Source organism: Schistocerca gregaria, chromosome 4 (assembly GCF_023897955.1).
Source record: "Schistocerca gregaria isolate iqSchGreg1 chromosome 4, iqSchGreg1.2, whole genome shotgun sequence".
Taxonomy (NCBI): domain Eukaryota; kingdom Metazoa; phylum Arthropoda; class Insecta; order Orthoptera; family Acrididae; genus Schistocerca; species Schistocerca gregaria.
The window spans coordinates 226,648,745-226,666,781 of NC_064923.1; the positions used below are offsets into that span (position 1 = coordinate 226,648,745).

Sequence of the window (18,037 nt, forward strand, 5' to 3'; positions counted from 1 at the left end):
CAACTTTAAAGAGCAAACAAGCCTCAGAACCCCAAGTTCTGTCATGAGTCGTGTAGGTCCAACCATTAGTGCCAACTGGTAATTACACTGTCCTTCCTCTTTCCGTAGATGCTCAAGACAGTAGCACTTGAACATGCGACCAGCTTCGCCGTTTTCGAGGTACCCATTCACAGGCTCTGCATAATAATAATCTGCCCTTTGTCAAAGCTGTTGTTGCAATGGATTTCCCCATTTGTGGGTAGGGTGATCCCCCACCCGTGTCTGCTCCGCCTATATATTTTTGTCATAGCATCACACGCCAGTAAGTAACTCTAGGCGGCATCCAATGTGGCGTTAGGCAGTGGTCACAATGTTTTTGCTTGTCAGGGTATGCATATTGCGGAAGATATAATGCGGATAACTGCGTCAGTAATGAAACTGGAACAGGTTAATGTAACTTAGCTTTTTATTTGCATTTTTAATTGCATTAGTTTTTGTTTTGTATTGGCACATTGCTCATATTTTCATTAATAATAATTCAAGGATAATAATATTCTAATTGTCAATTAATTACATTTATTAGTTCTTAATAGAAACTTTTCCATGAATATTACATTTGATGCAATATATTTAACTTATTTTCGTAGAAATTAGACATTATGAGACAGTAATTGAACAAATGAAGCTGCTGATTCACTTTCGCTATATGGATTCGGCATTTCAGATTTTTCCGTTTTCTCTGGGCCTGCTGTTGTTGTATCTCAGTTAAATTTTTCCGTGATTTCGAACTTCTAATTCCAAAATACGGATTCTAAACCTGTGAATGTGTTGCTCTCATTGAACAGGAAATTTAGTGTATCTACATAACTTCATCTACTCGTGTTTCGAGGCATTTCTTTAGTCCTGTCAGAATTGCATTATACTCAAAATGATGCTTTGTAAAGTGAATTTTTTTAAAATATATTTCGTTGGCCTCTTGATCCACCAGGAAAGTACAGAAATTTCTTCTGGAGCTTTATTCACACTAGAAGTAATACTTTTGTTTTATCTCTCAGATGTCTTTAGTAGATCATACGACATAAATCAGTTCTATCTGTAATTGCTTCTTTTCAGATCTCGTCATTGACGACATCGAAACTACGTTTTAGTGTTTTCTTACTGCTTCATTTGCTAAGTGATCTGAATGTGTTTCCCATATCCCTGATTACTCCCTAATCCTAATAATAATTTTCGTAAGATTTTCCATTTATGTAGGGAATTGGAAGTGGTTCCAGAGCTGTAGTTAATGAAACGCTGAAACTTTACAAACAGTGCTCTTCCAAAATTTCAAGAATCTCTTTTATTTGAAGAGTTTATTCTCCTAACAAAATTTTAAAGGGTCAAATTCTAGAATTTTGTCCTTTTTCGTATAATAAATTTTACCATTATAATTTTATAACAATATCTGTGTGTTGCTGTATTTTTCCTGTAATAATTCTACAGTATTTCGTTGTAGTTTTTGATTAGTGACGTAGTATAAGTGCTTTTATCATTTGGTACTATGGCGTTATGCCTGAATACGTTGTGCATCGTACTTTTTATTAACTTTGACGCAAAAACGATTACATTTGTGTGTTAGGTGCACAGTCATATTGCAGAGAGGCTGAAAGAGAAGTAATCAGATATTAATTTTTGGTTCATATCTTGTTCTAAGCTTTCCATTTACAACACTCATAATCATAAACAGTACATATCACATAGTCTTACGTTGATTTGGCTACGAAAACATTTCGTCTATTCTCCTCTTCCAATGCCCTGGATCACTTAGCAAATGTACCTCCTTTTTTAGCTCGGTTTCCGTCGATTGCTTTACTCTTCTGTTCTTCCCCAGAGTTCCTTTTGTTCTTTACTTAACTCCCAGTGTCCATCTATAGTGCCATACCTGAAATTCATCTAGGGTTTTTCTTCCTTCTTCAACAGTGTTCTTCTTGGACTCTAAAGCTTTTCGTGTTTTAGATGAACAGTTTTAGATATTTGTGCCTAATCTTGTCAACAGTTGACATGGGAGCAGCTATTCTGACCCTCTTCACTTAAAGAGACATTTTTTCGATGTCCTTACCTCGTGCATATTCTATAATCTTGCATTAGAGAACGGAGACTGATTCCACTGTACCTGCTGTGTCTTTCTGTTTCCATTTTATGCAGGACTTTATACCTTTCCTAATTGGCTTGTGTATTAATACTGCAAATTCTTCGCCATTTAGGGTATTCATACTACAGGAAGTATTTATCAGCCGGCAACTGAATTTTGCCATAAAATCGGGAGCATAGGTGTCAGCACAGTTATGAAATCCGCTGTTCAGAAGGAATTCGTCTGAAACTGAAAGGCCACACTGAAAACTTCTGTTCTCTTCTTCAAACATTATCAGTGGATAACTATTGCTCTCTCGACGTTCTGTGAAATTTTAGGCCCGGTGATGCTGTCTGGTGAATCCTAGTATTAAATACCCTGTAAGAAGGACACACTCGGAATGTAGAGCCGATTTCTTTTGTGCCCATTGTAATGCTTAAGTTTTACAGGTATTCAAAAGCACAAACAATTTGTCGCCAGTGTGTTACTCAAGGATTCAGATAGCAGTAACATTCACTAACATTAATTTGCTCACAGGTGTATTCAAAAATAAATATCATCAGTAAAATTATTGAGGAGCTAAATTTTGAAGGAAGCGATTTCATTTTGTTGATATAGTATTGGTTTTCCTTCTTACTCAGCCAGCTTCACATTCTGGTACCTAGCTCAGTTCTAAAAATATAAAATTGTAATTCCATAGCAGAAGTATTAATTATTGCAGTATATAATGGTCTTGGAAGTTTTCGGTTGGCTATCATCTGTGCGTCTGGGTTTAGAGCTATCCACGAATTCACTATTGTAGTCACGATTTCCATGGCTCCACCTGTGTACTGTTGATGCAAGTGTCTTACAAGTATAATTTCAAAAAGGTTCACATGATCTAAGTTGATATTTGTACACTCACTGAGAGTGATTAAAGGTGTTGCCTGATAAGCTTGTTCAGTGTTTAGAAGTAACTAGTTTTGCGTAGCTGAATGTCTCACAAATACGTGTTATTAGTCAGTCTCTAAATTAAATTAATTTGATTCATTGAATATGCCACCTAGTAAATTATATAAACAAAGCAAAAATGTGTTATTTGGTTTCCGTATGTAATACAAATTAAGCTACAACACTTTTCTAGGTGATGACTCATCTGCCTGGATCAAATACTCTGTTTGACCATTTGCCAAGGTCAATGGTACCAAATGAACTGGGAGGCACTGGTGGGCCAGCTGAAGAGCTAGCAGGTTAGTGGATGAAGAGCTGATGGAAAGTATTTCTCATGCAGCTATTTAGTTTCAGTATGTTATTAGTAGACCAAACGGAAATGATTTCATGGCACTAGAAATGTAAACTAATCATCATAGTCGAAAATAATAGTGCTTGTATTACATCTGGTGTCCCTAAAACAAGGACATCAGGTATGCTGGCTGCTGTGACCGTGCGTTTCTAGGCGCTTCATTCAGGAACCACGCAGCTGCTATGGTCACAGGTTCGAATCATGCCTCGGGCATGGATGTGTGTGATGTTCTTCGGTTAGTTAGGTTTAAGTTGTTTTAAGTCTAGCGAACTGATAACCTGAGATATTACGTCCCATTGTGCTTAGGGAAATTTGAACCATTTTTTGACATCAGTGACTACTAAGCATTTACTCAATAACAATTCAGTTTATTCGGTAGTAGACAACTCCCATTCAAAACTTGTATTGTCTACTATTTCTTTAATCCTTCATAACTTGCCCCAATACTAATTTTCAATTGGCGATAAACGTTACCTTTTTATACTGTTCGGAAAATTGGAAAATAGTTTCTTATACACAGTATCTAATAAGAATTTTAAAATTTCTGTCATTCACAACATCTCACACTGTCGAACATTTGGGTTTTCAGCTGACTTTTATTTGATGTGACAACAGAAAAAAACTTCACAAGCAATGATCGTTAAAAAAGCATTTAATTGGATGACTGGAACAGAAGTATCGAATTCAATTTTATGCTTCACGATTGTTACAAAATATTGTGCATCAGTGTTACAAGTGACTTTGAAATGCGGATGCATTTCCCATAAATATGAAGATAACGGCATATCAGATCGTTAGACATACTTTTATATGTAAGGTACTGATGCACTGTGATCTTCATGATAGTGGGAAATGCATATCAACATTGAGGCGTCTTGCAGTGCTGGTAGCCAATACGTTGTATAAATTTTAAAGCATAAGATATGTCATAATTTCGTAGGTTATGGCACAAGACTGTTTGTCAAGGTTTAATATCATGACAGTGAAATACTTATCTACCAACTTCTGTGCATCCTCTTGCAGATACGGTGGTGACAGTGTAGCTGTGTTGAGACTGCTCATCCAATGAAATGCATTTTTAGTGATTTCTGCTTTTCAAACTTCCTTCAGTTACCACGCATTGCAGATCGCCCACAGCCTCACATTGTCAATAATTTTTAACTCTCAATTCATTGAATGACTCTGTTCTATAAGAGGGTTCTAAATGACAAAATAATGGCTGTGACCATTCGTGCCACAGATATGACTTTGGAGGCCTTTGGGATATATGAAAAGGAAAGTGCCATGTTATCAAATAATGGTTATATGACCAAAATGTACTAATATCCCTTTCAGTTGTTTATTAGTGATCTGATATATAATAATGAAATAAACCTGTAAAATAAAATGTCATGCAAGACTTGAGAATAAATAGGTCTCTATAAAATGAGTGGTCTTTTGCCAGAATGAACTAAGTGACATTTAGTTAGTTTTGAGAAATAAAAGACTCAAGTTATGAATTTACAGCAACTTATTTATTGAAAAATATTTATGGTTATACATGTGGTCTGGTGCATAATTGGTGTGAAAAATTTTTACATTATTTAATTACAGTTTGAAACTTAAAACAACAGAGAAACAATGTAAAATATCCATGTACATCAGGTTATTTTGTTGTCACATCACATTGATGTACTTCAGTACAAAATATAAAGTAAAGTTTTCTTGTTTTTGTATTATATTCATATGTATATCTATTCGGCAGCTGAATCACGCAGATATAATTTCAGCATTTATGTAATACAACATTATTAAGCAATTTTTGGAATTAGGAGAGAAAACTGGAAGGTGATGATTATGATTCCCATTACTCATCATCTTCATTACTGTCACTGCACATTCCTGACACATCAGCCATTTTGAGAATCTTATAGAATTCATGGTATATTGGGGGTTTCATGGTATATTGGGGGTATGTACATTAGAAGTCTCTGAATATCTTTCAGTTTCTCAGGGCGAAGAGTACGCCCTAATGGATACAGTATAGGTCGTGTAATTTGACTGAGAGAACAGTGGCAAGCTTTTAAGTGTTTAAGTGTAAGTATTTAAATTCACTGAAGAGTATTCTTCCATGTCATTGTGGCTGTGTTTGTACTCCATTATCCCCAGCTTCTCTGTTGAAAACTCATATCCTTAATCCTAAGCCACTTAACCTTTTGTCCAAAAATATTTACTTTTCTGTTAGTGATTTCTTTTTCGAGTAGCATAGTACTACAATCTATTTTTACAACTTCAAATTTACCTTTCTTCACTCTGGCATTCTCAATAATACAGTAAAGCTGTTCTGGGGCAAATATTTGTGAATGATGCGGTTGTTTCCTCTCTATATCCCCAGAATCACTGTCATTCATAAGATACGAGTGATCAGTTTCAGCAACTTTGTGCGTAATCTCCTCAATATTAGATTTTTCACTATGAACCAAATACGTCGAAATTGTGTTAATTTTAAAATTTCAGTTTTGCCCCCGCCTCCCCCCCCCCCCACAAGAATCCGACCAAACTACCATCCTTGGACCAATATCATGAGATTCGACATACTTCAATGCATAAGAGCCTACCTCTTGAGCTCCCTTTGAAGCAATACATTCATTCCAGCAATGCATTACTGCCTTTCTACTTTTAAAATAATGAATTCCAAGATTAAAGCAGGAGAGTTGACGTTTATAGTATGCAACACCTGTTGTCAATTTTTGCAGCAGTATTGCTCTCTGAATATCAAATGAAAAATCTGTAAGATTATCTGCTGTCTTGGATTTCTCTGTATCCATTTTTAGACTATATCCAACAGCTTGAGACTTCCAGTGGTGCAATTCCCGCTCCTTTCTTAATGTTCGTAGCTTCTCAGTGTCTGCCACACCAGCTCTAAGTGTCTCCTCTACTGAAATTAGCGTGTTTAGCCTGTCCCATGTTTGACATATATCCTTTTGAGGAGACTTGAAACTGATGTTGAAGTCTCGTCTAAATACTTTTTCGTACAGTGATTGGCTGGGAGGTTTAACACTGGGGTCTTCTTCTTTCATCTTATCAATGAATAATCTGTACATCAAATTAAGATTAAGCCTGCTGTCGAAGTACTTTTTTGACTAATCTCCTCTGCAGTAGTGACTCGATGTACTGGGAAAACTATTAATATGATTATGGATGTGAATAATAACTGAGTCAGCACTTTTATTATTAGGTGCATGTTTTCCACGCTGGCCACATAAAGAACTTGTCTTTGCTTTGGCTATGGCTGAGTGCACCCTGCTGCCAGAAATCTGTAGTGTCTGTAGATAAGTTTCTTTGCACGCTTCACATCATTTACATCCGCACTAGGAATATAATAGTTACTAGAAAACTTCTTATTGTCGGTTTTAGAACGCTTCCTTTTGATGGGAACATTTTTAACTGAACCATATATTATTGATGTCTGCACATCCCAAAACCCACTTCCATAAAATGTGTCAAAAAACTTTCTTTTCTCCTCACAAGTTAATTTTTTGGCCAACATTTTTGTTTACATGAACAATTAAAATCAACAAATATATTTCATGTTAGCGTAAGTTTTCCCACTATTTGACTTCTTCTTCCTTAAGGTTTTCTTCCATTGTTCCCTGTTTCCTTTTTTTCTTTTATTGCCAGAAATTTCATGTTCATCTCAAAAACAAATTACCTTGATCTACAAATTCGTTTTCAAAACTGATTTATTAAGAATGCCAATCATAAGACCAAGTTACGATATTCCATTTCATTACTTTGCTAGCTGACGAATATGCGAAATACGATTATTTCAGGAACTCTTCTGCCAGAGTGAACCCTCTCCACATTAAATCGCATTTCCTGCCATAAATAAAGAGGTATTTCTTTCTGCAGGGTTAATTTTTCTCTCCCCTCACTATTTATGGCAAGCACTGGCCGAAATATCGACATACACTCACTATCGATTGTGCAGTGACCTTACATTTACTACTTGTGGTCATGGTTCATTCTGGCATATGAGGTAAACCATATAACCTCCAATCATCGAGTTTGTTCCATAAACTAAGGTATCACTAGTTATTAAAATCCACTTACCATTTGATGATTGAGAGGCACCATCACTAGGTTCATATACATCAGAAGAACTAGAACTAAACGACTCCTCTTCACAATTATCATCATTTTCTGCCATTGCGCGGGAACAAGCGCCTGAGCTATATACTATTGTAGTCATCTTGTGATGCTGCATGGTTCACTTTGGAATAAGAGAATGTATAGTACCAATCTTCTTCCCAAGAAATCCCTTGCTACAGCAACGAAATGAGGCGAGTTATTAGATTGTTCGTTTTGTCATAAGACAAAATGAAACAATATCATTTTAAAATGGTAAAGAACTCAATTTTTTTTTAAATGTTGCTTAGTTCATTTTGGCGTAAGACCAGTGAAATATACTAAACATTTGTTACAGTAGTGTATGTAAGGTAAGCAGCTTTCTTTTTAATCTTCATTAATTGCAGGCTGTGGATTAGTTATGAGAAGTTTCCATTACTTAATGTATGTAATGGATCTCAAGTAATCATAGAAATGTAAAAAATGCTTGTGCTGACGCCTAAAGAAAGATATGGACCTTTTACGAAGTTTTGTTATCTGCCTTTTTAAATGTCAGAAAGAGTAAACTTTGGTAATCATTTGAATTGCGTACTCAAAATCAATTTTCGATTCCTGATGGTGTAAGGTTTTAATTCTGTCTGATTAAGAAGTGAAGCAATTCCTTGTGCGATGAATACGAAAAGTCTATCACTAATGTGGATCTCCCTGTAGAAACCGTATCAATGAAGTACTTCTGTGGAACAGACATTCTCTGGCTTTCAGTCAAATCAAATTGTCACCTGTAAAACTGATGATTTATTGATTTTCATGAATACTTGAGCCTGCAAGAGCGAATCAGCAACTGCCGTAAGCTTAAATGTAAACAAACCTCTGCAACTTCCCTGCTGTGCTTTATCAATTGTTTAATGAGATAATACACGTATCTATAAAACCCGGAGTATATCTGCACCTGTTGATGAATATTCCAACTACAACGAGTATTTGTTCAAGCCCCCCTCCCTCTCTCTTCCATTTCCCTCTCTTTTGCTTACTTTCCTTTTCTTTCTTTCTTTGTTTTTTTTTTTTCTTTTATTAGTTCTCCATCTCAGATTATTATTTGTAGAGTAACTACACTATCAAATTCTCTATAACTACTTTTGCATATTGTCCTCTCTCTAATGAACCTTGAAGTGCGAAGGTACCTTCTCTTTCAACTTAATGCTTAACACTCATGTATAACACCACATTTGGAACATTGACAGTCTGTTCTTCTTGGGCTTATCATACATCCTGATCTTACCTCTATATTCATAAAATACTATGTTCAAGATCTTCAACTAGCAACATACTTCTTAAGTCAGTACCGAGTTCTATTCCTTTATTTAAGAAAGCTTTCTTAAACAGTACCAGTTTACTTCAGATTTTCTTTTTTTTGTGCTTCCACTACTGTTTTTCTTTTTCAACTTTGAGTTTATGCCACCCCTTAGGCTCTTTTCTAGTAAATGTCATTATCAAATATTCTAAGTTTAGCTTTTCATTAAACCACATGCTGAGCCTTAGAATATTTGTCTGTTTGTCTTAGACTACTTTTCCCGAATTTTTTTTCGTTGCTTCTTCGCGCTGGGAGATAACGACAATGATGATACACACGTTTCTTTAAACGAATTTATACTTCTTGATCTACTTTTAGTAATGTCACATGGTTTTAGTAGACGTAGATTACTCGCATAAGGACTGCATTTTTTTTATTTTTCTGTCCAATAATAAGCAGAAGTTTTTAGATGCTTCTTTAGTAGTACTTCCCATTTTCTGAAAGTAGATTGTTCTTCATACAGTAGCTCTGCAATGTTTCTCTTTATTATTCAGTGTATTACTGTCAGTATTTTGTGTCCTTATCATATCAGACAGATAAATAAATCTCACATTTCTCTGGTCGTACTTTCTTTGGTAAAGTGATGATAAAATAAAGTGATGATAAAACTATTCTTGAATTCAGGTTACCTTCCATTCGGAAAGTGGATGCACTCAGAGACTGTATGTGAATTATAAATTATAGAGAGCAGCAATCATTCGTCCTTTTTAGATTTTATCATGCAAATCCTGGTTTCGCCCAGTAGCTAGACATTCTCTACGCGGTATTTTCAATGCATGTAAGTCCCTGTTGTTCTTGAATTCTGATGGTAAGTCTCTCACCTTTTACAACAGTTGAAATAGCTTTCTAGTTCTTTTACCTTCCACAGCTTTCAGTAATTTTGAGATGTAACGTTGACTCTTTGATGATTTGATGATCTGGTTAAGCTCATATCATTGAACACTATGTCAAATTCTATCTGTATAACTGCAACTCGTACTTCATTACCAATTTCCTCGTCCTTTGGGGGCAGTGATTCTTCAGCGTGTACGCTTTCCTACTCCTGTCATCTATCTGCTTCTTCATCGTAACCGTAGATATTCATACATTTACTCTTCAGTTTCCTGCATGTTTGTTTATATGTCTCTGTCATCCATCATTTACCATGTTTGCACTTCAGAGGCAATTAATGTTAACTAGAGTAGCCTGTATTAAATTTTGAAGGCAAAAGAATAAAAATTCATTGATGAGAATGTTATCTTCCATAACTAGCTCATAAACCAGACTGCTATCAGAATAGTAGAAGGGCATGAAATGGAGGGAGTACTTGAGAAGCGAGTCGGGCAGGGCCTATCCCACGTGTCATACTGTATGTAAGTTGAGGAAGGAATAAAAGAAACCACGGAAATATAGTTCAGGGATAATAAACAAAAACTGAAGCTCGCCAGTGATACTGTAACGCTGCAGTAGACACAAAGAAATTTATCGATTGAATAGAAAGGGGTAGTATTTTTACAAAAAGTTATATGAGGAACCTCAACAAAGTTATGACAATGTTAGTGGAGTGCAGCAGTAAATGAGTTTTGATATTTTGGCTGTATTAACTGACGATGGCCGAAGCAGGTACAATATAAAATGCACGCTGGTAGCAGCAAGCAAGTGTTCCTGAAAAAGAGAAATACTTTAGCGTCTAATAAAGGGAATGTCAAGAGAAAGTTTATATTTTATGAGCTTTCTGCGCATGCACAACAGATCGTAAGAGAGCGGTACGTTCATCATTTGCTTGGCCCTTAGGAATTCAGTCGATATGGAGCACTTCTCGGGAGCAGACCACTCGTTTTGTGTGTGAAAATTTTACAAAACGGTTATTCGGTGACTGACCAACAGAGGAAATTTTGCAGTGATCGTTGAGTGCATAATGTAAATGATGCTCCAGGTGTTCCGCTTAACCGGAAATGGATGAAAACGGTTCAGGAGATAGGTTCAACACTGTCCAAACGAAACTGGGGTGACGAAGGCTTTCAATAACGCACGAATCCGTGGCGAGTGTAAATCGGTCTGTTCGTGACAATCATAACCTCTCCATTAATAAGTATAAATGTGCATAGTTTGTAAATGCGCATAGATCATCAATGCACCGAATCCTGCAAAAATATCTCAAACCGTTCCCTTAAAAAATCCAATTGGTGCAAGAATTAAAGCCTTCGGATGCTAGACATAGGTTGCAGTTCGTTAATGATGTGACTCAGTGCCCGCCATTTAACGTCATGTTGTTTTATGACGAACAGTCACCTCAGTAAGGAAAATTGCCGCAACTGGAGAGCAATTTATCCGAACAGAGCATGGGAAACCCCTTTATCCGCCAAAAGTTACTGTATTGGTTGTGATGTTAGCTTGACGAATAGTTGGTCTGTACTTATTAGAGGACGAGTGCGTTTTTTCAGTTACAGTGAATTCGAAACATTGTGTGACGATGTTAAACGACGTATTGGTGGCTAAATCGCCACACATTCGTGTTTATAATCAAATAACATGGTTTCAGTAAGACGGAGCCAAGGCACACCCGTCCAGTGCGTCTGTGCTGCGAGTTTATAAAATTTTCCTTGCAAATTGATCTCCAACGCAGTCCACGTTTGAGCTCCATGGATCTTTTATTATAGTGCTAAATCAAATCTAAATAGAATGCCAATAACCCGACTTCTCTGGAGAAACTGAAGGAACATATTCGTATCGAAGTGGCAGACATCTCAGTGTCTACATGCTCAGCAGTCATGCAAAATTTTGTTCAACGTATAGATGAGCACTGTAGGTATGTTCGACTGCATTTAAATGACAGTTTGAAGAAGTAAATTCCTAAACTGCTTACGTCAAAAATAAATAAAGATTTGTCTACAGACTTTGACACACCATGTATAAACTGTCTCTTGAGACACCCTGTATATGTTTAAATGTTTGGAAGTCTTTTCTAGAAAGTTCTCGTTTGGAACGTAGCATTTGTAGATCAGATTGCTAAGTCTGTCACTGTTGCCTCCCCACCCCCCTCTCACGCAGTAGATTATAACGATCTCCAATGGCCATAGAGATAGACTGCCTTACATGCAGGAGAGCGCTCTTTTGACGAGATACTTGATTAATGAAAGTAACATGGGGAGAACCACACAGAAGTAACAGAATTTTAATTAAAGCAGATATGTTTCTGGATAAAAGAACAGAAATGCCAAGCAATCTTGTGACATAATATGGGTTTTAGCCAACCCAAAGTTCTAAGTTATATGACGAGCTGTGCGCTTGCTATATGTATAGCCAGGTGTACAAAACACAGATGTAGAATAAATCGAGAGACAAGGATAATTCAACGACTCTCTAGGTAATCGGGCGTACAGGGATGAAGCTTGCTCTATGAGAATCATGAACAAAAGCAGTTAGCAAGGACGAGTCACATAATACGAGCCCACAGAAGGAGGCAGCGTGACAAAGTTAACGCCTGGAACTAGGTGGAACTGTAATGATAGATTCTTCCTACGCAAGTAGCGTTTCTGCATCTAATCTTGGATAAATTTGCCACGAGGCTTCTACTGCGAAACCTCCTGATTAAAACAGACTGAATCCTCATACGGTTGTTTACTAGATGATGGAATCCAAGACGTTTATCGCGTAATGGCGACAACTACCACCCAACTGCTAGTCACGAAGTGATGCCAACTAGAAACTGCAACGAAATGGAGCTAAGACAGTACCTCTCAGTAGTTTTGTAACCTCGGGTGCAGTACAGAAGTGTACGTCTTCCGACAGTAAAAGGTTCCTGTAGCAAACAAAATGTGGCAATGCAAACCTATCTTAATGCTTTCGCGTGAGGGGACAGATCCGTCTTGCGACACTCAGGTTGGTATCCCTGGGGCGGTGCCATTTCTCCAAACGTTGGCTGAGTCAGATTTCATGGGCACTGGCGTTGATCTTGAAAGTAACCACTCTGGAATTCCAATTTCAAAATAGCGTCCTAAGAATTCCTCCCGAATTTCCCCTTCTTGTGTATTTTATGAACTAGTGATTGATGCTCATGAAAACTGCTCTGCCCCCTGCTCCATTAGTCCTCTACTCAGGCAAGCTATTCATGGTCTCTGATGGCCAGGGAAAATTGCGTTTAACACCCAAAAAGGAAGTTCTCTTTATTTAATTTCTTAATAAATTGATTCATAGTCCTGTGCCTTATACCAGCTTGTGGTTACTCATGCGATACGAGTCTATACTGTAAATGTGATTTTAATTTTATTCATCTCCCTTTCTTTGTGTGGTTACTGGACTGAAAATCTGCTGGAACACTTCCAAATGGTCTACACATATTCAAAAAGTTTCCTGGTTGTACCTTATACTGAAGTGAAGCATGGGTGATAAACATTACAGCAACTAGACAATGGATGCTTTTGAAATAGTGTGCTACAGAAGAATGCAGAACATTAGAAGTAGGCTAAAGATGTAGAGTTCTGTCTTCTAAATATTATTGGAATTCTGAAAACTGTTTTAATCACTCAAACAGGCCTCTGATCTAAATAGTCTGAGTTTTCTCAGGTTTCTCAGTGGACGTTCAGCGCTGAGGAGAACCACCATAATTTCGGACTTCTTTTGCTTATGTGCAAATTCTTCCGCGACTAAGAACTTAATAAAAAGAAATCCAGGGCTACCAAAAATGTGTAGTATTAAATTTTGCGTCGGTTGAATATCAAAACTTCCATATTTAATTAAATTTACTTGTTGTAAACATATGCCAGGGTACCGTAATTTTTCACAACTTTCGGAAAATATCTGTTGCTATACAACGAGCTGAATCTGGAAATTGCTTAATGTAATTCAAAATTTTGCAGGTGAAAAGTTGTAAGGCCTTATACAGTTTTTAAAAGTGACGGAAACCTAGCCGGTAAGTAAATATGGTCGTTATTCGATTTTGTGTAACTCACATCTTTAACCACGAACATCAGCTTCTTACTTTCCAGTCAATGATTTTTTCCCCAATATTAACTTTTTATGTTTGTTCCTCGTGCATAATTTCTAATCTACACATTGTTGAGGTAACATTTTTGAGTACAATAAAACGAAATGTCTGTTATTCTTAGTTTTACAGTAGTACTTCTATACTCGCTTGGAGAACGAGGGTCCATTTAACATTCAGTCCAATTCTTCTATTTCCTACGTATTCGTTTTCTCGTTGTGATCAGTTCTTCATTCTTCGAAAATGGCATTATGAATGTCGCTGTCATCAGTGACAATAATAGTGATGTCAGTTCGAACGTTGGTGCACGATTCGCGTTTGCATGGTTTCCAAACGGTGGTACACGTAATGCCTGTTTTCTTGTAGTAACAATGTCAGTGTCAATCTGTGTGTCATGTGCAGTAAATGGTTTTCAACGGTTCCGCAGGTGATAGCTATCTAGCAGTGAGAACTCGGATCTGTCGGGTTGTTTTGCACGTGCATATACGTCGTCAAGGAATTCTGTAGAACAGCTGTTTCTGTAGAAAGCAAAGGGCGAGGCTGAGTGATGTCTTTAGTATTAATAAACGTTTTCAAAGATTTGATAGCGAAGCACATTTGTTTCATCTTCGCCATATAGAGCACCTATAAACTTCTGTCCATTCTCATCAATATCAGCAATAGCACCGGAGCTGCTGGGCATCTCTGCTGCATTCTGTAGATTGTTTTTCGTCTATGATGTCTTCAGATGTTTTGGTTTCTTTTGCCGAAAAGGCTCGAAGTCAACTCGCAGCCACTGAAAGCATGTTGGGACGGAATGTTGTCTTTTGGCACTTGAGAAAATAGAAGTTTTGGTGGCTGCTGACTACATCGTCTTGTCTGCCTTTTCCTGGGTTCGACAGAAAAATATTGAGAGACAATGGGGCTGAAGTGCCGAGAATCACTTTTCATGAACAGTGGTACAATTCACAAAACCAACTTGTTTATCATCCTTTGTCATTTTACTCCTCTATATAAACCTTAGTATTCTTCTCTCCTTCACTGCGATGACATCTACCCGTCCGCAGCATTTTCACCAGACATAAAGGATGCATTCTTCTCATTTTCAAAGAAATTGGTTCAAATGACTCTGAGCAATATGGGACTCAAATGCTGTGGTCATTAGTCCCCTAGAACTTAGAACTACTTAAACCTAACTAACCTAAGGACATCACACACATCCATGCCCTAGGCAGGATTCGAACCTGCGACCGTAGCAGTCGCACGGTTCCGGACTGCGCGCCTAGAACCGCGAGACCACCGCGGCCGGCCCAGTTAGAATATCCCCTGACGCAAGTTGAAGACCGTATTCGTATGCGGAAACCCGTTGTGAGCGGTACCTGCCGAATTTTGTACTGGAAACCGACATATTTCCAAGATTCAGTGATGATGTAAGGAGACTGCAGTTTTGACAGGACTACGGAACTTGTCGTTGTCCATAGTGGCCTTTCCGGTAGACACTACAGCAAACACATCCTTTTTGTACCATGTGATAGCTGCTGCATACGGTGATGGCCATGAATTCCTTCTAATGTCAGGACCCAGTGAAGGGCCTCAATAGGGATGCCTTGCGAAGCCTGGACAGTTAAGCAATGGAATGGCCGGCGTTGAATCCCAACCAAAACACCGTGGTGTATATGAACGACATGCTTGACAGACGTGTTCCTGGTCGTCTTGTTCCACCACAGACTCTTTAAGAACCCTCACGGTCTTTCATTGAAGAATTGGAACGGTTATTATGGGGTGACCCCCATTGACTTTATAAGGAACTTGCCCACAGGTATCAGGCAGTGCAAAAGCCTAGAGTGAGCATATATGTTACTAAAACTTTCTTTCTAACACTTGGCAGCCATGTTAATTCTATTTATGTAAATGGCCAGGGATGTAACGATGTTTTGTTGTGCACTTAATTTGTGAAAGGTAAAGGTATAACCTGGTAACATACCCAGCTCTCAGTTGCGTGTAGGAGACATCCGAAGTTATGTTCCCCTGACTCTTTTGAGCAGTGTATTTATGCCTTTCCTTTCCTCCATTAATTACTGCCTTATCTTACTTTACACTCTTGTGGACTCTTGGCGCTCTTTTTGTTCAACTGGACGTTATGTCCAAGTGTTTGCACTCAGTTTCGGTCTGTCTTCTGTTGGGTAGTATCCTATTCTCCTTGCTAGGCCCTCTTGGACTTAAGCTAACTATAACATATTACTAGGTAACGATCTGTGATTAGGTCCACATCTAGCTATGATTGTATTCCATTCGTTGTGCAACAGTAACGTAGGGCAGTTGATTCACTTTGATGTCATCCAGCCTTTTCTAACATGGAATGATGGCGTCTGATTTACTGTATAGATTGCTACCTTACTGTACTGTACAGCGTCTTCGTAGGTTGGCTCGTTGGATTTGCATGCCACGGATAGCGAAAATTACGAAAAGGTTCACTTGGGAACATTCTTAAGTGGTGGCCTTTAGGAACCTGTGCGAGTGAACTGGGGCTTGAAGAAAGGATGGTGACAGGCGTTTCATAATTCACGCATCAAAAACCTATTTGCTGTGATGCCTTAAACAAAGTAGAATATAATTTGATATCGTCACACGATCGCCAGCAACAGCCAATCATATGTGCGCTTCTGAAACTTCACAGCGCTGCAACATTTCATCGTACTTTCTATACACAATACTTCACTCGTGTTCATGTACTAGGGTTGCTTACTTCATCTGATCTCTAGAGGAGGTGTAGTGAAACAACCAGTACTGAAACGTAATGTGTACTTCTTTTTGCAGAGGACCATCGCGAGAGGTACTGGCCACTGGTGGACTGGTTCATGGAGCAGGACCAGTTCGTCTCGGACGAAAGCATGCGGCCGCACAACATGAGCTGTGGCATGGAGAACGGATTCAGCGTCGACGGCTCCTTCAAGAAGCTGTGCATCGACTAGACGGGACGAGTAACGTAGCCAGTGGTGTGCAAACCATTAGTGCCATCTGCACAACAATTCGCTTCCCAGTTACCAGTGTACGCAGAGACTCATTCACGGAGTGCTCCAGTATTAATGAACGATCGTCCGAAGCGATCGTTGCTTCCGTAATGTTGTTTGTAAATATCTTATGTGTCCTTGCTATGTTACTCTTAATGATTACTGTTACAGAGCGTGGAATACCTTTCCAGTGTTTACAAAGTGTCAGTCTGTTAATACTGTTACAACATACCCGTGATAAAACAAATTAACATCCCTTATATTTTGAACGTTTTCCGTGTTAACATATATGATAGAGAATAACTATGCAAATGTATGTACACAATTTTTATTTATTAAATACGCATGCAAATTTTAAAACATCAATACTCAATGTAATTCTTGTTCCGAAAGTACTTCCAAATACGTGTTTGGGTTAGCCTGACGATCTGACAAGCATAAATTTTAACTGATTATTGTTTACGAATACTTCTATCTTCGTACTCAACTGATTAGTAGTAACATTTCTTGCCTACTTAACACACTGCATTTGCATTTGGGAGGACAACGGTTCAAACACGCGTTCGGCCATCCAGATTTAGTTTTCCCGTGATTTCCCTAAATCGCTCCAGGATAATGCCGGGATTGCTTCTTAGAATGGGTACAGCCAGTTTTCCTCACCATCATTGACACACTCCGAGCTTGTGCTCCTTCAGTAATGACCACGCTGTCGACGGAACGTTGAACGATATCTTTCTTCCTTTCTTCTTTATCTCCTTCCCAGCCTTTCACAATTTTGGTGGTAAACGGTGCCGGGGTGATCTTCTTGTAATCACTCTTGTTGCCCCCCTCTCCCACCCCCCTTCCGGACGGAATTTGTCTACCCAACCTGTCTACGTCTTACGTTATCCCATTTAAAAGTGTGAGAACGTTTTCTAAATGAGTGCAGATAATGAAACCGAGGCGAAAATTGGTCACCGCCTCAGTTCATCTGGTCTGATACGGCTATCTGACTAGACACCACATCCTGGTATGTCGCCACAACGACCCTCGTCTAACATGACGGGCGGACTCCATCCGGGGCTGGTGCGCCTTCCCCAATTCTAGAAACGGCATGGTAACGTATGCTACTATCTAGGCAGATCTGCTAATATACAGGGCTATTAATTGGAAACTAACGACACTACTGGCCATTAAAATTGCTACACTATGAAGAAATGCAGATGATAAACGGGTATTCATTGGACAAATATGTTATACTAGAACTGACATGTGA

The 18,037-nt window shown here is 38.3% G+C and overlaps 1 protein-coding gene across 2 annotated transcripts in view; it reads left to right on the top strand.

Annotated features, from left to right (window-relative positions):
- Positions 1–17,148, top strand: part of LOC126365810 (alpha-tocopherol transfer protein-like) — a 126,806-nt gene extending 109,658 nt beyond the window's left edge. For both annotated transcript variants that reach the window (XM_050008399.1, XM_050008398.1), the window contains exons 6-7: positions 3,213–3,318; positions 16,589–17,148. In XM_050008399.1, the coding sequence (XP_049864356.1) occupies positions 3,213–3,318; positions 16,589–16,743 (261 nt within the window). In that variant the 3' untranslated portion in view covers positions 16,744–17,148. The remainder of the gene's footprint in view (positions 1–3,212; positions 3,319–16,588) is intronic.
- Positions 17,149–18,037: the final 889 nt, after the last annotated feature.